Here is a 21,541-nt window from a genome sequence, read left to right on the forward strand (position 1 = left end):
TTAATTGCTTTGCTTCACCATACCTTGTATTGTCTTTGCTGGTCTGTGATTGGAACACATTGAATTAATAAAAACATTTTTTCTTACTATAAAATTAATAAATATGAAGCTGTGAAATTTAAAGAGTCAAGTAGAAGCCTAATTGTTTTTTTTAATTAGTTAAAAGTAGCTTTAGGTACTAGATCTATTTCTATCCTCTGCCAATTTGTATGCTTTTTCATAATCACACTTCCCTATCTTTTACTTCTTTAGTCTCTCCCCTGTTGCTTTATGAAAGATTAGCTGACAACACGGGAAATAAGACTACCCACAAATGGCTGTCTAATGCATATTCAAATGTGAAAAAAATGGAGGAAAATTAGGTGTTTTAAAAGCATTTGAGGTAGAATTTAATTTTAACTGTAGATTCAGAAATGTATAGCATATATTTAAGTCACCTTCAAGTAATCAGTGCTAGTGATGCTGCTGCTATAGTTGGTTAAATTATAAGGATGTCTCTTGAGTCGTGGCTGTTTTCCAGTAGAGAAATGAATGTTCTGGTATTACTGACGAGAAAAATCTCTGTTTGCATTTTTGGTCTGTTATTTCAATAAATAAGATTACATGACTTTGGATGGACATGACATTCCAATAGCAACTGTAGAAAATTATGAAGAAAATAAAATGTATGTGTCAGCTGAGAAGCTCTCTTTTAAAGAAGTGCTGCAGAAAATACCTGCTTTCTTTGGCCACGGGTTTTTTGTTTTGTTTGTTTTTTGCTTGTGGCATGCTTTGTGATATGCTGCTGTTCATATCAGTGAAAAATCTGAAATTTCACTTTCAAATGTATGTGTGATAATACCTATAATGTAGAGCAACATAATCCGGATGTTCTTCAAATCTATTATCACTCCCCTTCTCCCATTTTCAATACACTTGTATTGCTTATATGTCTAATGATTCCTCACTCACTTTTCGTGTTCCTTTTGTTCCAGTAGAAAACGACCATAATGGTTGTTGCTATATGAGAAAAAAATAAATGTATAAAATATATTCATGCAAATCTCTTTGTTTCTTTTGTAGTTTGACTCACCTTAACATAGTCCCTAAAGAGACTCTCAGATTTTGTTCTTTGTTTTGAAATTGGAAGTCTCATTAATTTGTATTGGATTTCTGGATTGCAAGTCAGCGAAGGGGTCAAGAAGGGATTGTTTGTCAAAGCAGTTTCATTGAGGGAAAGGGGGTAAAGTATAGAAACAGACAAAAGAGCGAATGCTTGGATTGCACATCTAATTGTGATACTGTAACTACAGGGATGTATTGTTTGAGAGAGAGAGAAAGATTTAAATCCTTTCCTGTTTTATTTATCTTTCAAACATCTAAGGGACCAAAATAATGTAGAAAATATATTTTGTAGGTGTAGGTAGGGAAATTTTTAAAATAAACGTTCTGTGTTTAAAAAGTATTTCAAGAGACTTTAAATTCTTCTTTTTGGCTTCTCTCCATTTGATTTTAGAATTCCTACCAAACTAGTGTGCTTTAATAAAGGTTTGATTGTATCTGAATCCAGGATAAGCTTCAGATAAAACTTCAAACTTTCCCAGTGCTGAGCATACTGTAAAAATGCTTGTTTTTTACTTGTGGATACAAAAATATCATGTATATTCATACTTACACAACTGTAAACCTGTCAGTAATTCTGTAATTTAAATTTTAAATTGCGAAAATGCTACATCATTTCATGTGTATGTGTTTATTTAGCATAAAAGTATGTCTCAAAGGAGTTTTTTTTTAAATTTTCTAGTCTGTAGGCTAAACTTTTCGTTGAACAGGGCTGATAATTATTTCATGGGTAGATTCCAAATTACATAAATGCTTTTGCAGTTTAACTTTGCAAGTATGGTCTCTGTCTTGTTAACTCTGTTCATATGAATAGGTGCAAATTCTGGTTTGTACTCTGTCACTATTACAACACTACAGATGGATTCTGAACCTAAACAGCTAGCAGAGAATTCCCTTTATGGAGGTAAACTCTCCACTGCCATGAATAAGGTTGCCAACTTTCTGATTGCAGAAAGCCAAACATCCTTGTCCCGTGCTTTTTCCAAGGCCCCACCCCGCTAACTCCATCCCACCTCACCCCATCTCTCACACTCCCCAACTCTCATGGGCTTACTCATTTTCACTGGGCTGGGGCAGGAGGTTGAGGTGAGGGCTCTATCTGGGCTCTGAGGTGAGACTAGGGATGAGAGGATTGGGATGAAGGAGGGGACTCAGGGCTGGGGCAAGAGGTTGGGGTGCAGGCCTGCGGGTCACAGGAGCATATCATCTGCTTCTGGGAGCCAGGCCAGAGTGGGAGCCTGCCTTAGCCCTGCACTGCCACCAACCCAACTTTTAACAACCCTGTTAGCAGTGATGACCTAAACCGCCAGATCCCTTTTTGATTGGGCATTCTAGTTGAAAACCAGATGCCTGGCAAACCTATGCATAAAGCTAGTTCCAGATGCCTATTCCCTACCCTTAAATAGGTCAGTTCTTCTCCCCTCACTTAATGTGGGATTCATTTAGCAAATCCACCATTTATACAGGTTGAACCTCTCTAGTCCAGAACTCTCTGGTCCAGCAACATCCGTGGTCCGGCATGATTTTAGTTAGCCAGATGTGCACTTTCAATGGATGTGGCAAGTTTCCTGTGGTCCCATAAAGTTTGTTTCTAGCCACTGGTCCTGGCGCTCAGTGTTCTGTGCTGTTATTTAGCTCTAATGTCGTCTAAGAGCCCAGTAAGCAGTGGAAGTGTTGGTAATGCTTCTAGACAATATTAACCTCCCATGGTCCATAAAATTCTCTGGTTCAGAATTAGTTAGGCCTCAAGGGTGCTGGACGAAGAGAGGTTCAACCTGTACAAGCTTCTTTATGCCCTTTTTTCAACTGGCTCCCTGATGTATCTTGCCTTCTTCTCTGTTCCAAACATAATTTGACTGCGGTAAAGAATGTCCGTTTCAATCAAATAAATAGACCTACTGATTTCGAGATTATTCATAAGAGTACAGTAATTCCTCACTTACCATATGCCTGCTTAACACATTTTTGCGATAGCATGATTTTTTTTTTAAGGGAACATTTTTCAAACAACACGACCCCATCATGCAATAACACGATTTCCCCTAGGGCTGACCGGCAGCCGTGCGAGGCTTCCCCTGCTTCCCTGCAAAGTGGCAGAGGTTTGCCGCTCACCGTGCCATTCCCCGGTGACCCCCTCTGGCCGGACACAAGGCATCTGGCCGGGGGGAGGGGTCACCAGGGAACTGCGCGGTGAGCAGCAAACCTCCACCGCTTTGTAAGGAGGCAGAGTAAGCCCCGCGCAGCTGTCGGTGACCGGCCAGCTGGGGAAACCCAGTCTCTTGCTGCAAGCCTCCTCTCCTGTCCTTCCCTTCCCTTCTCCAGAGCCAAACACCTCCCCTCCCTGCTATAAACAGTCCCCTTTCTCCCCCAACCTTATGTCCCGGTCCCAGCTGCTAACAAGTGCAGGCTGGAGCTGCGAGCGCACGTGTGCTTGAAACGCAACTGCCACCTTTTCCATTATTTTCAATGGGAAAATTGACCCCGCATAACACGTTTTCACTTAGCATGATCATTTTCTGAAACGTATCTACCGTGTTAAATGAGGAATTACTGTATTTTCAGTAATGGGCCCTCCTATATTGCAGTTTTGCCTGCTCAGGTATTGAAAAATCATCAGGTGGGGCTCCCAAATACCGAGATTTACAATACATTTAAGCCAAACAATAAATGTTGTGGTTTTATTTGCTTTCTAGTTTTTGAGCCTTTATGGTTCATGTTTTTAAGAATTTTCCCACAGTATGATGGCTAACATATTAGGAAAAGCCTTGAGTCTCACCTAATCATCACATGACTCCAGAAGCTGGGACTTTAAGTTAAACACCAAATATCATGGAATTCATGGTAAAATAATGAGTAGGTAATGCTATAATTATCAGGCCTGTTTGTGTTTTCTATTCTTTCTTACAACAGAATTTTGCTCTCAGTTGACACTGTGTGGTATCAGAAAATAAATTATTTATTTCAAATATTTATCCCAACCTCCATGTTTAAAAACACAGTCTGCTAGGATCCTTTAAAAATTGCTAATCTCTGGGTCCACTTGCTTTCTCTGTGTTTGTTGATGGATTCTCCAAAAATAGGCTATAGTTCAATCAAAAGTGGATAATTCTATTGCAAAACCTGAAGATCACCATTGGCTATGATGATCCTCAGCAGACAGATCTTTAGTTCATTTCATGAACATAAGTCACCGTGCTGACTCTTAGCTGAAATAACTTGTGTGTGTAATGCTGCGTAGATGTGTTAGCCAGTTGGAAGCGGTGTAGTGAGATTTTTACACACTTTACAGTTAAATCACAAATCCAGTTGTAAAATCTGGCAGGTGAACATCCCTTTTTAATTTGTAATGCCCTTAGAACACCTGAACCTTTAAACTAAAGAGGGTGTTTCATGTGCTCATAGGGCACAGTGCAGGGTATGTTATTTTTATTGAGTGATGGATAAAGTATGCATAATCTTAAAGTGTATCCATGTACAATTTTCAAAAACAACTACTGTAATACACATTAAAATAGCCTTCATTTGCTTGAAAAAAACTTTAAAAAATAATGAATAGTCTTGCAGCACCTTAAAACAAAAAAAAATGTGGATGAGCTTTTGTGTGCACAACTCACTTTTCATGGGCACAGCCCACAAAAGCTCATGATACCATCTACAGATTTTGTTAATCTCAAAGGTGCTGCAACACTATTTGTTATTTTTCAAGGGTTTTTTTAAGTTACAGACTGACACGGCTACCCCTCTGAAACTTCATTTGCTTTTGATTCAAACTCATTTGTAAGCAGCAGAGATAGAAAGTGTTTATATTAATGAGATGCAAAATACTGGTCAAGCCAAGAGAATTACTGAGTGATGTGAATTCTGCAGTTATAAAAGTATGAAGAATCTTTATCAACTATCAGTAGATCAGTAGTATGTGAGAAATAAACAGTGAAAATTACTAACCTGTCTTTGTAAATCCAGTAAAGAAATAACTAGGAAGCACCAATGCTTTGAACAGAGCTGTGCCAGATACTTTCCGTGATCTGCAATCTTCATCTAGCCATAATTGTTCACAAAAGAAATTAACATCATAATGTTTTAATTAGCTCTGTGCCTCTCTCTCCTCCCTATTCCCACCTGTTGCACATCTGATATGATTTTTAGGCTCCCTGTATAAAGGAAATTGGAACTAGAGCCATTTTTATACATTGTCTTGAAAAAACTGTACAGTAATCCCATATTTCAAATGACATAGATTATTAATATTGAGCTGTAGTGGGGAGTCAAGAGAATGTTGATGGCTACTGTGTGGAATTAATGTGTACAGCAAGATGGAATTATTTAAGTGTGCTACAGAAAACAGGGATTGCTTATGATATCAGCTACATCATGGGACTCAGACTCCCAGACTTTTCTAGGAGCTGGACCTGGCGTTCAGCATCAGTAAACATTTCTGTAAATATTTCCAGCATTAACATAGTATGATACAAACTCTGCTGTCCTGGAGCATATGAAGAATGGCTAGATTTTATTCCCAACAATTTTTTTTCAGCTAAGGATTGGAAGTCTGTCCACCTTTTTCCCTTTCCCTTTCCCAAAAAGCTTTATGCCATCTTCAGTCCAAGCAGAATCTCTTATTAGTTTGTGTGAGTTTACAAGGACATTATATTGTCTTAATTATAACACTCACTAGCAGGCTTACCCGGCATTGCTTGGATTGTCCAGAGCAGGGGGCTGGCAGTGTACAGGGTGCAGAAGTCAGGGCAGAACCTTGGGAATGCATTGGTAAAATCACTCATTGCAGATAATTGGGTGTGTTCTAGTTCTCCCATTCTTGAAGGGGAAAATTCCAAGGATTCTGTTCCATATTATCGCTAATAGATACACACTGATCTTGGGGAAGGAAATCCATAGATTTTTGGGACTAGGGTTGCCAGATGGTTTAACAAAAGATACCGAACACCCTCTCCACCCCTCTCCCCCTCAAAAAAACCCATGGGAAAAAATTCTGTTGAGAAGAAAAGAGGGGGGAGACCAAAGTTGTTGAGCAAAAAAAAAAAAAAAAAAAGATGCTGTGCCTTTAAATGGCCCCACTCTCCTCACTCCCCCTCCCCACCAGAAGCAGCAGGGGAAAATTGTCCCCACCAGGTTTCTGTCCTAGGGAAACAGGAGGTTTTGGGAGGTCCAACCTGTATAACACGATTACTATAGAATAGTAAATCCAAAGGCTTTTAGATGTCTGTTGTCACTCTAGGTTACTTTTTAGATTTTGTGTGTTATTGGCCGTTTGCTAAAATGTATTTGAGATTCAGGTTTCTTAACAAAATACAATAATGAGGTGTAACATTAACTTTAACATTTTTTGTTAATGTTCCCCTTTAAACTAAAAAAAACCCAGAATATTTAATGTGGATTTGAATGACTGTCCGTACAGATTTGCTAAATTAATTGGATTTATGAGATATTTTGAGGACAAAATTCTGTTTTGGATGTTTGTTTAATACTGCAACATGGAGCACACCGAAGGGTGCAAAGTGCTCATATGTGTATAATTGAAACACCATTATAGATGTTATGCACCCAAAAAGTTGTTGTTGTTTGCTTCTGTTTATAATTTTCATGCACTACACTTGAAATTATATGTATTTTATATGCATATTGGTAAATATGCATAAATGACAGTAGAGAAAATTAACTATAGTATGACTTTAAAACGTGTTGTATGTAGTTGTGTATCAACCATAGGCTAATGGCATAGTGTTAAGATACTACTTTTTAAATGATAAACAGTAAAAATTGGGGGCTGTGGAAATCGGAGTGCAAAGGCTCTTTCATTTATGCATGAACTCTAGATCAGTCTAATATGAGTTCCATTTTCTTTTTAAGTGTAGTGCTGATGTAGAGAGAGTGCCAGGATAGTGAGACAGGTGCTTTGCGAGGTCTTCCAGTAAGCTCTTCACCTCTTTGTAAGCAAAGAGCGCCTGTCTTGCCATGTTGTGTGGCATGTGTGTGCTCTATAGTTTCATCAGACACCTTGTCAGGACGTGGATGTAATCTCTAAATCTATTTCATTGGTATCCTACAGAATGATTTGAGCCTACAGTTTTTGAGTTGAAAAGTTAACCCACTAGTTCTACTTCCACATATCATGACATAGGTTTCTTTAATCTCAGCCATAAAGGTTTGCACTGCATCTGCTTGGTAGCTATGTCAGAAGCTGCTGTGAACTTGAAAAAATTGATACCTTTTTATGATCTCTGTTCTGTCATTTAACACGTTGTTTTCTTTAATGCAGAGAAAGCAGCAGCAGCCAATGAAGATGAAGTGCAAAAAGCAGATGTATCATCTACAGGTCAGAGTGTCATTGACAAGGATGCGCTTGGACCAATGATGCTTGAGGTGAAATGCCCAAAGTTTTCTTTACATTGGAGTTAATTTTGCTGCATAGTGTATCAAGATAAATGCCATGAAGTGAAAAAATCAAATTTTTAAAGGCATGGTGTAATGTTATCACTTTTGTAAAACCTTGCTACTAGGATGCCATGCCATATCACAAATCCAGAGCATGCTAATGATCCTATTACATTTAATTCAGTGACAAAATGTTGATTCCCAGCAAGCAGGAATAAAACCAAAGCAACATATAATATATTTAATCACTGCACTTGTGGCTATTTCTTGAGCACCAGTATTTTTATGAAATATCCTAATTTTCTGTGTTTGTATATGCCTATTTTTGTACAATCTGAAATATGGGGATTTGATAAATTTATTTGTTCATTATATTGACTTACAACATGCATATATATGGACTGGGGGAAGGAAGTATTTATCTAAAATTATTCATCATAGTTACACATTGTTTTAATTATTTTTGCCATTTCAACAAAGGTACCATGCTTGTTTTCCCTCCTGATTATACAGATATTCAGCTATGAGAATTCTTCACACAATAATGTTTTTAGTTAGCTTAACAAAAAAATGTGCATGGCTGTGAGAGGGTGCATGGCTCAAACTTTAATTCTGAAATGCAACCTTGATATCATTGTTATCTGTAGTCCATGCATGTCTCCAAGGATGCTAACATATTATGCAACTGCCATATATGTCTGTCACTGATATTTTACCTATTTATGATCTGTTACAAACATTTAAGACCCATTCTGACATGACCTTCATCTGTAAGGAGGGATAAATATTGGTTTAGAGAAAATGTTTTTTTTTTTTTAAAAAAAAAAAAGCCCTGAGTCTAGCTAAAGGAGCCAAGTTTGACAGGTATATAAATTACCCCCCCCCCCCCCATTATTTGAAAAATGGAACATCAGCCAACTATAAACCCTAATAAGTATACCGGTGATAAATATTTGAATTACTTTCCATGACTCATTAGATAAAAACACAGAAATCTGACATGGTTTTCTGAGCTGTATATGAAATTAGGGCACTGAAAAATTCTCAGACTACAAGGCAGAACATTAGATAGGTTAGATTAGACAGCCTGAAAAAGTTGTTCCCTGAATAATTAGTGTGTTACGTTCATTAGACGAAAACTTCAATTAATATTTATTACACTTGTTCACTGAACTGAATGTTGCTGTTTTTGCTAAGAAGCAAAGTTAAACCTCTTAGCTCATACACAGCTGTGTAGTAATTCCAGTCTTTGTGGATATATTAATTTATCATAAAGATCTGAATTAATCATAGACACAAAGTTAATTTAAGGCTAAAATATTACCCCTGTGTTCCTTATTGTGTTTAGCTATTGCAGCATCCCTCTTATTCAAATGTATTATGTAATTTATTTTTTCCTCTATCATGAAGCCATTCTGCATTGACCATAACAAATATGTGCAATTGATACTTAAAATATCACAAAGTTGCTATACATTCTCTGTGAAAACACTACAGATATATTCTGTGTATCTTTATCTGTGTAAGGAAATGCAATTGAGTGTTTGTATCTTTTTTAAATTCTCATGGGCTTGGTGAGTCCACTTTTTTTGTCTATGAAGTAAGAAAAACAATAGGAAAGACAACTGACTGCATGCTAGTTATGTGATCTGATTTAGAAATGTAAATCTATTTTCTATTATACCATTTAATTGGAGGTGTCCTCATAGTTGCAAGTGTTTCCTGTTGAAGGAAGTAAATAGTATTCATCATAATTTGCTAGATGTGATTTTCACAAATGTCCTGTCAGAGGCAGGGGAGTGTGTGTGTGCAGAAGAGAGAGACTAATTCACTGCAACCCAAAGGGCGAAACTTGGTTTCCTTTTCCAACACATCCTCTAAAAGAATTTCTGTGGTCTCATTCTTTCTAACAATTTTGTTTCCCGTTAGAGGTTCTTCTCTCAGAACGAGAGTCCTGAAGGGAGGGGCACATGTTTACATTATTGTTCCAGCTGTTTATCATGGTGCAATACATCTGAAGAGAGAGTAAATCAGCATTACAAAGCAGAAGCCTCAATATGTTTTAAATATTTTGATGCAATGAGCTGGTTTGACAGGCTAGCTGTTACCTGGAAAGTAAACTGATTTTGCTGATAAATGTGTGTTTACTTACGTATGTACACATCAAATTATATAAAATATAATTTAAAATGGAACAAGCAAGACATTTGCCATTCATTTACTTGAATGTTTTACTTGTATGTTGTGCCCTCTTTCACCCAACTGCAGAGGTGAATGAGGTTTTTTTTATTGTATTGTATGCTCTTTAAGGCCTGTTTTTTGTATACAATATATCTGTGCAACATCAAGCATATTGTGGACATTTATATAATGTAAATAATAAAACAAGTAATTTCCTTTTGATATGCTTGGAGTCCACAGCCAGACTTATTTTTATTTGAATATAAATATGAATCAGCTAACAGCTCAGTGGTGAAATACACATCCACAGCCTAGATTTGCTAGAAATACATATTAAGGATCTTATAGGTTGTGTACTATAAAGGTTTAGCCATTTATATCATGTGCCAATACACAATGCAGTGATGACTCCTACTTGTGTCATCTTATTCAGGCTTATCAGTAGTGTGGGTCCACTAACTTTTATTTCTAAAAAAACAGGTTATCTCTTTTCCTGTCAGTAGTTTGTTCCTCTAACTATTGCTACAAAAATACCTCCTTGCATTTTCAAATAAAAATGGAAGTTAAACAGTTTTTTTCAAAGCAGCCTTCTGAAGAGTCAATATTATATATCAGGCAAAGTGGCAAAAGGTTCATATGGGCTAAGCTGATAATTGAATGCTTGAATCCAATGGGTTTTATTATTTGAATTTAAATCGGTGTCCCTGGTCTGTTTACATGTCATAAAATTAAACAGAGAAGAGAGCTTTGGGTTATTCCTAACTATTTATGCACAATCATGCTTACATTCTAAGAACAGTTATTGCTAGGCAACAAACTATGTTTTTATCTTTGCTTAAGGACTTCTTACAGAGACTGAACTTTTGTTTTCTCCTGATTAGGGGAGAAACAAAAATATAATATTTAAAATATGCTGAAAAGGTAGTCAACAAATAGTTTTTTAAAAGGTTCAGTAACTTGACTGTCACAGTACACTTTCAAAATACATGTTTTTCTTTCTGTCTTGATGTGAAATCTACATTTTTAACCCTTTTAACAGTTAATACGACATCTTGAGTAGAATTTGATTCCCCTACATGGAATTTCATATTCTTTTCAGCATTTCAGTACAAGCTAGCTGGGGGAGGCCTGAGGGAAAGAAGAGACATCTGTCCTCTAAAAAGGTTATTGTTTCCTGTATATCTTTTGTTAATCAGATTATCGCTTTTTCTTGTTTTTCTTCTAGGCCCTTGATGGGTTCTTCTTTGTAGTGAACCTAGAAGGTAACATTGTGTTTGTTTCGGAGAATGTGACACAATACCTAAGGTACAACCAAGAAGAGCTGATGAACACAAGTGTATATAGCATCCTGCATGTAGGGGACCACAATGAATTTGTCAGAAACCTGCTGCCAAAATCTTTAGGTATATTCATTTCCCTCAGAAAATTGCCATTGTTCATTTATATTTATTTTCAGTTTAAGTCATTGTTTTCATTGCTTCACTTAATAGCACTCTGTTACTTAAGTTAAAGGTCCTGTTAGATGTACTGTGCTTATTGTCAGTTTACCTACAGGCTGTGTACCAAATGATTGTTTCTGAAAACCAGCCTCCTTTTGTCTTTTTGCGGGGCAGGGAAAGGAGTCATCTTTTGTTCAAGGCTGCTTCTAGTAACTGGCAGATGTATGACTGACATTGCTTCGGGTTCCTTAGAATGAATCCTTACAAGCACTGATAACATTATCTGTGTGAGTTCTCCCCCTCTCCCTCATGTAAACTGGTATTCTAAGAAATGATTCATAGCTACAAGAAAGAGAGGACATTTTACAATAGGAGGACAGAAGCTGCCTTGTGTTAGATATTTTATTTCATTGTTGTGTTTATTTTCCCAAATGATTATCCCATTCTTTTTTTAAAAAATGTTTTGTATTAGTTGCAGCTATCACTATGTTCATTCATGCTTTATTTTTACTTACTTCTAATATTACCTCTAATATTACCTTTTTTGGCACTACTTTATGTGCATGTATTTTGTTCACAATAGTTTGAACAGTTATTGTTTAATTTCTGTTCATTGTAAAATTTATATATCAATGAGGTTGTCATAATCTCTTTTGTAAAATACATATTAAATAATAGGAAAATATGAAGCATTTTTAATGGCCTCAGAAACATAAGTCCCTACTTTGTTCCTATCAGCCTTTCCTGCATCTTCTTTGTTTATTTATTACTTTTTACATATAGCTAAGCAGAACTCTGCATGATGCCATTCTAAGTATGACCTCTTTAATACTTTATGCAGTGTTAGAATAATTTGCTCTGACTTTGTTCGGTGCCTATATTTATGCAAACTAAGATTTTGTTTGCTTTCTCACTTCTCTTAAGCATGCTCAAAAAGGTTATCGTTTTATTCCCATTGTACCCAGTCATCCTACGGAGTTCTATGCTGTAGTTGTGGATACTTGTTTTAAATTGTCTCTAGCCCCCTTGCCTCACATTTCTGTAGATTGCATGTTAGCTCCTTATATTCCAGTGTCCCTACTCTGTCCAATACATTTTGAATGATATTGCCTTTCTCTTTTGTATTAACTAACCCACTCTCAGATTTTTACTGGTAAACACATAACCTTACTACACACGCTTTCTTCCAAGCTTTTATCAGATAGAGGTAACATACTTTGAGCAGTACTGATGTCTGTGTCAGAGAGTTGATCTGGGTGTGCTATTTCTTTTTTGGATGCAGATATTTAGAACTTTGCATGGCCTTTTTGTCTATTCTTTTCAAGGAAAGGCGGACTAGGACAGTGGTTTACAAACTACAGGGCGTGACCCAGTACTGGGTCGTGGAATGTCAGGCACTGGGTTTGTTTGCTGCAGGGTAATCTTGTGGGCCAGTAGGGTGCTGAGGCAAGCTACCTACCTGTCCTGGCACTGCAGACTACGTTGCGCCACCGAAGCAGCTGGCAGCAGGCCTGGCTGCTAGGTGGTGGGGGAGGAGAAGAGAGTGCACAGGGCTTTGTGCACTGCCCTTGTCCTGAGCACTAGCTCCACATTCCCATTGTCTGGGAACCTGCTGCACACTGCTTCTGGGGCACAGCATGGTCTGTGCTGCCAGGAGAGGCAGGAAGCCAGCCTTAGCATACCTGCTGCACGGCTGAGCAGGAGCTCCCCACCATCCCCCTCAAAGCTACACCTCAAAGCTCTCATCCTCCACCCTACCCCGGAGCCTACACTTTAGTCAGATTATGTTGAGTTGTGGGTATCAACCATTTTCTTCAACTGGGTCATGAGGAAAAAAGGTTTCTAAACCACTGAACTCAAGGGACTGTGATCCACTTAAGGATGAAATTATTTTATACTAGCAGGATAGAACTTTAATATTGAAATTGTATTTTTTTTATTAAATGAGATTTTCCTCCAGTTTACAAAGCACCATAATTAATTTTATTTTTATGTGTGCACTCTGGATGACTGGAAGGAATGTCTACTTCTGAGACTAATCTTGTTATATGAACTTGCTTTGTTCAGTGAATGGGGGACCTTGGTCCAATGAAGCCCCTAGGCGTAACAGTCATACCTTTAATTGTCGGATGCTGGTAAAACCTTTAACGGATGCTGAAGAAGGCCCGGACAACCAGGAAACACATCAGAAATATGAAACTATGCAGTGCTTTGCTGTTTCTCAACCAAAGTCCATCAAAGAAGATGGTGAAGGTAAATGGTGCATATTTTTATTTGCTTATTTTAATGGTATCTTTTACCTCTCCTTCCAAGCCTACCCCCAAAAAATCATAGATCAGTAGCAACAGTGAAATCAAGATAAAGTGATTTCTCTGTAATGGTAAATAGACGATATGCAGGCTTTCCCTTTTCCTTTAAATTGTGTAATTTCCCTCTTAATATGCATTGCATACATTAGCATGCACACAATTTGTTCAGATACACCAATGTAAATTAGGAGTAGTTTCATGTATTTCGTGCTCTGAACTTGGGCAAGTATTTGGACCATGGACAGCAAAATTTTGTTAGGCAAATTTTCAGTAATCTGAATGTGAAAGCTACTGTGGTTCAGCATTTCTTTAATTATTCACTCCTTCAGCAGTTAAATTTTCTCAGGTGCATTTTGAACACCAAATTTGAAATTTCCTCCGCAAGAAGCACAAGTGCTTAGACATTTTTGAAGGACTGTCAATTGGGAATTGAAAACATTTATATAAATGTTGAAGAATTGTGTTCTCTAGATACGCAATGTGTTATTTTCTGTTAAATGTTTTCTAACTTGTGGAGCTACAACTAAAAACATACACATGTAAATAAATGCAACAGTTTATTGCCATTAGTTATTACACTTAGGCTACATCTAGACTGCAGTGTCCGAGGCACATGTCCACTTTTTCGGAAAAATTTTCAAAAAAGCGAAGCGCGCTCTTTCGCCATCACTGTAAACCTCGTTTTACAAGGAAGAAAGGATGTGTTGAGAGAGGACTTTTTTTCCAAAATTTTGCACCATACAGACGCACCAAATTTCAAAAAAGCTTCTTTGGGGACAGTAAAGTGGAAGAAGATACGCAATTTGCGTACCATGAATTGCGTTTCTTTTTCCAGTTTATCTTTGCAGTGTAAACCTAGCCTTAGGCTTTTCTCAAGACAAAGAAAATTCAAGAGAGGAATCTATATGAATGCTGTGACTCATGTAGGTAAAGATCCACAAAGAATCCTCACAGAGGCGTGTGGTGTGTTTGTTTTTGTTTTTAGGAAAACCTTCCCATCTGTGACTTTCAGTGTAGGTGAGGAAAATGCAGACCATATCAATACTCTTTATCTCTTGTATTCATGACTGTCAGACCTATTAGGTTTAATCAGAAATGTATTTTCCTGCATTGGTTTCCCTCCTTTAAAATAAAAAATACTGGAGTAACATTGTCTCATTTAAGATTTGCAGTCTTGCTTGATTTGTGTGGCAAGAAGAGTTCCAATGAAGGAAAGGCCAATTCCTCCTTCATCAGAGAGCTTTTCTACTCGTCAAGATCTGCAAGGTATTATGAAAACAGTTTTGGGAAGGTGGAGTTTTGTTTGGTTGGTTAGGTTTTTTGGTTAAATAATCACTAATAACTATTTTATTTAACTCAGGCAAGATAACTTCACTAGACACTAGCACCATGCGAGCAGCCATGAAACCTGGCTGGGAGGATTTGGTGAGAAGATGCATTCAAAGATTCCATGCACAGCATGAGGGAGAGATATCTTTTGCCAAGAGGCATCATCAGGAAGGTTGGGTTTATATTTCAGTATTTTCTGTATTTAAACTATTTGTGTGTTGATTTGAGTTTGGGTCATGCTCTCTTCACATTACATCCACATGGGATAATTAAGCGATGTTGAAATCTTTCCTCCCTCTAGACCAATGTTCCTAATGAATGGTAAAGAAAATGTATCGCTAAGGAGTTCTTGCCTCACTTTTCTGTCTCAATCTTACCATTCTTGCTGCCAGTCTGACACACAAAAGGGGTGTTTTGTGATATGCTTGTATGTTATCAGCCATTCGTGCTTAAGCATTCAAATCATTGCTATTGTCTTAGAGAAAACGGGGTTACTGAAAAGTCATTATTTCATTATACTGTCAGCTTCCATATTACAGTGCCTCGAGTACAATTCAAAGCCCTAATTCTACTTCTGTACAAAAAATGAATTTTCACTATTAAAATTCACTATAAGAAAGTTTGGGTGTGACCTGCTTGGGTGTACTATGCTGAAGGCAGGCCACCAATTGGTAGGTATTCTAGAACATTCCTCTAGCACATCTACACAGTCAAGAACATGGATAACAAAAGAGGTAAAATGCAAGATGATATGGGGTATTGGAAGGTCTCCCAATGTGTTTCTTACGATGAGGTGATTTTATTTTTTTTATTCATACACCATCTACACTAGCTCTTACCATGGGTCAAATACTGATTGCTTATCTTGAGTAGCTGATTAAGATCATCAGAATTTGACTCCGAATTTGATGAACAAAATTTAAATATAGCCTGTATTTAACAGACAGTATAGCCATGTACATAACAGGCATGCTGATTTGCAAATTGTACATTTAAAAAAATATTCTAATCTACAGCACATTGGAAATGTAGTTGAAATCTTAGGATCAGACTCTGCATACATGGTTAAATAAATAAATATTTGATTTCCACCAAATGTTAGAAAAATTGAAAGCTCCTTCAACTAGCTTTACTCAGATTCCCTTTTAAAAGTTGCTAACTTCTCTATAACTAAGCATGAAAATGTAAGTGGTTTTAGAGTGTGAGCAATTCAAACCGTTGATAAGACTTGGGTGCTAATACTGTATTATAACGTAACAGCTGCTAAACACTTCACAACAATATTAAGCAACAATTCAGAAGAGGAAGGGAAGAATATAATATCCAATAAAAACTGCAGTGAAGATGTAGACGAAAAGAAAAGCTGAAGCATCTCCTTCACAAGCAGCTCTCTCTCATATGGACAGGGAGAAAAATGCTGACACAGATACTTCCCTCATTTCCTTGAGTTTGAGAAAATCTTTTCCTCCATCTCACCTTTTCCCATTTAGACTTGATCAGGTCACAGCTGTGCTGAAATTTGGGGACAGAGCAAAATAGATACACCTGAAGAATCAGATACACCTTGGGTCATTGTCAGAAAACAGGAACTCTGGTTATAGACTCAGAAATGCAAGTTTTCAAATTGATTGTCAGTGACAAATGAGAAGTGTGGCTGGTTTGGTTGAAATGTACCTTTTTTAGTGGCTGAATTGAGAAATAAGGCATTTCTGGAAGAGGACTTGTTTGCTTAAAGAATTAGTTGGAAAAATGATTTAAGTAGTTATTTCACATTTATCCTTGCTGGCATGAAGTGTTGGAATTTCCTGACATGTGGCATGTGCCTGTGCTGCTAATGCTGAGAGCTGTGGACCTTGTGGTGTTCAAAGGTTAAATTAAAACAATGACATACCTTGTAGTGAAATTCTGCTTTGCATTGTTTCGTAGTTGTAGGTTTATGTTTTTCTTTACATTTTTACCCTGCAAAAGCTCTTCTGGTTGTTTAACTTGTATTTCCTGTTTTCTCACTGCCAAAATAATACTTTCAAATCTTGCAGCACTCTATATAAGAACAGGGTGGGGGCAGGGAAGGAAACCAATCATACCAGTGTTACAAGTTTGACGAAACTCTTCTAGCACTGTGTAAGGGAGTAATAAAGTCACTCTTGGGAAAACGTGCTTGATGTTAATCATTTCTGTGTGATAGAGAAAGTTAAAAAACTTAGAAAAAGAAAAAAATCAGGGATACTGTTAATAAAAAACACAGAAAACTCACGTTTACGTGTGTGTTGTGATAGATTAAATTAAAGACACGCTATCAGGATTTAGTACTTAAATCTAGTCTACTTGATGTTTAGCTAATAAGTTTTATGCTATAGAAACTTTTCAAAAAAATCTGGGTAAATAAGCAATTGGGGGAGGGCATTTAAACATTCCCTGATATTTGCAAGTGAAGCATAGCAGCTTTGAGCATGTGCATGCAAATCTAGTTTCACTATCTGAAAGCCAGACTGTAAGTGAATAGTTTAAATGCTTCAATTTGTATTGCTAAACATTTCAGTTGTGATTAGAAATGGATCACAAATAATAACCTGGAGCCTTAAAGCTGGATTTGGTGGCATTCAGATTAGATCCAAACATAACAGCCTTGGCGTATCTCTGATAGATCAAACCAAAATCCTGAATCTAAACAACTCCAACATTAGGGAAAGTTTGGCTTAAACCAGGGATGGGCAGCCAGGAATGGTGGGTAGTCTTCATGAGTAGCGCTCCTTCACCTCAGTGGGCTACCGCAGCCTGTGGCCCACTGTGGTTCCATCTGCAGCTCCATGGGCTCCCTGTCTGCTCCCCCTACAAGTCTCTCATGCACTGGGTCATTGGAGCCCTGCACTAACCTTCTCCTTCCCCTCTCTCCCAGCACTTTTAAGAGCACCTGAATTGCCTGATTCATGCTCCATCCCCACTCCTCCTTTTCCCCTCCCTGAGCTGGAATGCTGCAAACAGCTGGTGCATAAGACGTGGGGAGGGGAGGAGCCAAGGAGACCATCAGCCACAGGTAGAGCCCCAGTGGGCCTCATGTGGCCTGTGGCCCACAGATTGCCCAGTCTGAGCCCCAGTGGGCTGCATGCCTACCACTGGCTTAGACTCATCTCTAATTTTAATAATTTGTATAAGAAGTTTCATCATGTGCTTTTTTGGGGGGAGCGGTTAACACTTGCTTTTTTTATCTGGATAAGAGTCCCTTTTAAAGATGTTTACACATTTTTTGAGGGAACAGAGCTGACAGCTGATACAACTATTTAAGAAAGGAACAAGAAAAAGCTGGACTTACAGTAACTAAAGGGCTGGACACCAGTGCGTGCAGAAACTTTTTTGTCATGTGCACCACCAGTAGGAGTACATGCTTCTGGCTCATGTGGGTGCTCTGCTAATCAACTGGGTGGCATTTGAATCTCATGAGTGCCTGCACAAGCGCTTAGTTTACAGGGAACATCGCTGGACACCAATGTCATTTACACAAGATGTCTTCATGTGGCATATGTCATATGCATGTAAAAAAATTCTAGGAGTGGCAAAAGGAATTAGGCAAATATTTAAATAAGATATTGCATATCTGCTAACTCAAAGGAGGAATTGGCTTCTGGGCCTCCTCTTTATTGAAGTGCATTGTGTTCCCAGGTTTTAATTTTGCTGCTTTTGTGGATTATCTCTCTCAGGTATATTACAGATTTGTTATTTCATCTGCGCTCTTGATGTGGCCGTTCTTCAGCACAAGCTTGTTCACTACACTGTATATGCTTTACATCATGCACCTCTCTGTTTAAAATCCTCAAAACATTTTTTTCCTTTAACAGCCCTTATATTTTGTATAAAGTGAGCCATGCTACTCCTGTTGTGCTATAAGGATGCACCCAGATAGCCATTACTGATGGATTTAGGTTTCATGTGTGTAATCTATTTATTATATGGTTCCTTGTTAATTGTGTTGTTTGCTTACTTACAGTGCTGAGGCATGGATATGCACACAGTTCTATCTATCGATTTTCTTTGTCTGATGGCACTATAGTGGCTGCCCAAACAAAGAGCAAGCTCATCCGTTCTCAGACTACTAGTGAACCTCAGCTTGTAATATCCTTACATATGCTTCACAGGTAATAATTGTTAATTTTAACAAGCCTTTTCCCTTCTCCAGTACAGAGTTGTATTTTATAGATTATCTAGACTGATTAATTTTTCAGCTGGTCTACCTCTGGTGCCATTCAACCAAAATAAAAGTTGTTAAGGTCAGCTATTATAGCAAGAAATTGTAAACTGTACTCAAAGGCTAGGCACATAGCATGCTGGATTTTTGCCTCTAGGATTCTTGTTAAATATCACAAAACCTATATTGAGCTTATATTTTAATTTTATTATTTTAGTTCCATGTGCATTTTGTTGTGATAGAAACCAGAAACTTGCCTTACCTTGCTATGATATGACTACTGGTTAAAAATGTCAGAGGTAAATTCTAGTAGTTCAGGGTGTGTCATGGGCCTATGCATAGCTGTGTGTGAGAGACTGTAGTGTGAATACTAGAGCATGCTTTAGATGCAGGATTGTCCTTACTCATACACAGACTATGCAGCTTTGTAGGGCACCCCAAAATCTGGGGCACCTCTGGGTCTCAATGCCCACCTACCTGTCTCTCCTTATCCCTGTTGTGTGGCTCTGCTTCCTCTGGAGAGGATCTAGTTAAGTGAAAGCCTGCCAGAGCTTTTAGCAGACAGCGAAACTATGAAAGAGGCATTTAAGTGGTAATAAAACCATTTAACCAGCATTGCCAACCCCAGGTATATGCTGTCACTTTCAGAATTTACTGTGTTATTCTATAGGACCTTAGTTTAAAATTTGCTTTAAAAGAATTTCATTAATGTATTACTGAAGATTATAAAAACACATCTCTTAAAAACATGTCAGAGGTAAATTCCCCATGCGCTGCATGGCCATGCACAGGGACTCAGGGTTGCAACAGGGAGAAATCTCTCCCCATGCCTTGAAGCTGCTGGGGTCAGTGTGGAGAAGCCACTCCCCACCAGCCACAGCACAGAGCTGCTGCTTTGGGGGGAAAGGGTCCCCCCCACCATCCTCAGCGGGAGGATAAGCCACGTAAGCCTGAGCTCCAACCTTCTGCCCCACCTAGAGTGCCCCCAGCCCTGAGAACCTTTCTGCACCCCAATACCCTCATCCCAGCCCCACCCTATAGCCCACACCCCGAGCTCAGAGCCTGTATTCCTTCCTGCGTGCCATCCACCAGCCCTGAATCCCTCCCTCAAACGTGGAGCCTCCCTTCCTGCACCCCAAAGGCATCATCTCCAGCCCCACCCCAATGCCTTCACTTCCCTAGCCAAAGCCCTTGCATCTCAGCCCTCTGCCCCATCCCTGAACTCCCTCCCACACTCAGAACACCTTGGCCCCACCCCCACCACATGAATTTTGTTATGTGCACCAGTGTGGAGGAGATGTGTTGCACATCACCTTCACTTTGGTGCACATAACAAAATTAATTCTGCTCAGGGGTGGGAAAAATTCCTGTGCTGTTTCACTGCAGCTCTATATTACTATTTGTTTGGGAAGAAGAATACAACTATAAATCTAATTCAAACCAAAACAATTTTACAGCAATTATGGATTTGGGAATTGCACTTGCCTCACTGAAAGCTGCTATTTAACAACTTGAAATGTATTTCGTTTGGATTAGTATTTCATGAGTGCTTGCCAAAGTTGTAAATTAAGGAAGAATTGTCAGGTCAAAAATAATATGTTGTGGGTTAGCATTTTAGTTTTTACTATTTATGGTGTTTACTTCTACTTGGTTAATAAAAATAGCTAAAGGTTGATTTGTAGTCAGCTTCTCTTCATGCAGTAGCATGGCAAAGTTTGAATGTTTGGCTGCAGTTCTTACACATGGCAAATATTGCAAAGAAATGTTTAAATCCAAACAAAGATGCTTATATATTAAACTAAAAAGTTCATCAACACTTTTCCATTAATTTTTGCACTTAAAAACCCAGTTGGTTTTGGGTTTTCCTTTTTTTTGTTTTTTGTTTTTGTTTTTAATGAACCTTCCCCCCCCCCCTCTAAATTTTTCATCTAAGCTACCTGATGGTATCCCTTTGAAGCTCTGCAAGCTTGAAAAAAATCTAACAAGCTTAATTTTTACAACAGAAGGAAAAAACCTTGCTTTCTCACAGAGTCTAATTAAATTCTGCATTTTACTTAATGTTCTTTATAGAACATTTTCCAAGTTTTCTCCCTCCTCCTGTGTTTTTTTTTCTACCCTCGTCCATGATGTACAAGCGTCACCTTGCACATGAAAAATCTGTCCAGAACTTGAATGCTGACACACTGATCTCATTCTGAACTTGTTTCCCGTAGTTTTCTTGGCTCCTATACTTGGAGCAGCGTAGACATTTCTGGCAGCTCAGTGATGTGACTTTTTAAACTTGTTTTTCATTGTAAGCCTAGCAGACAAACACCACGGAAGCTCCAGAATTCTGGTGAACAGCTGTCATAGTTGTTCTAAGAGGGGTGGTTGAGATTCTGTGGCCTGCATTGTGCAGGGGGTCAGACTAGATGATCATAATGGTCCCTTCTGACCTTAAAGTCTATGAGTCTATGAGTCCTATAAGTATGTATTTTTGGGGTAATTTGTTTAAGGAAGTGAAATTAAGAAGGTGAAACCTCACTCAGTTGTGAAAGATAACTCATTCTGTATTAAGGGAAAAGATATATTCAGTATAGGGAGAGATTGTAGATGTAATCTGTCTACTT

At 38.2% G+C, this 21,541-nt stretch overlaps 1 protein-coding gene across 14 annotated transcripts in view; it reads left to right on the plus strand.

Moving 5' to 3' along the window:
- The window catches only part of NCOA2 (nuclear receptor coactivator 2), a 274,099-nt gene that overhangs the window by 201,751 nt on the left and 50,807 nt on the right, over nucleotides 1–21,541 (plus strand). For all 14 annotated transcript variants that reach the window (XM_075920545.2, XM_075920547.2, XM_075920540.2 and 11 more), the window contains 6 exons: nucleotides 7,379–7,482; nucleotides 10,901–11,078; nucleotides 13,182–13,367; nucleotides 14,588–14,689; nucleotides 14,784–14,924; nucleotides 18,735–18,882. In XM_075920545.2, the coding sequence (XP_075776660.1) occupies nucleotides 7,379–7,482; nucleotides 10,901–11,078; nucleotides 13,182–13,367; nucleotides 14,588–14,689; nucleotides 14,784–14,924; nucleotides 18,735–18,882 (859 nt within the window). The remainder of the gene's footprint in view (nucleotides 1–7,378; nucleotides 7,483–10,900; nucleotides 11,079–13,181; nucleotides 13,368–14,587; nucleotides 14,690–14,783; nucleotides 14,925–18,734; nucleotides 18,883–21,541) is intronic.

Source organism: Pelodiscus sinensis, chromosome 2 (assembly GCF_052426305.1).
Source record: "Pelodiscus sinensis isolate ZL-2025 chromosome 2, ASM5242630v1, whole genome shotgun sequence".
NCBI classification, from domain to species: Eukaryota; Metazoa; Chordata; order Testudines; family Trionychidae; genus Pelodiscus; species Pelodiscus sinensis.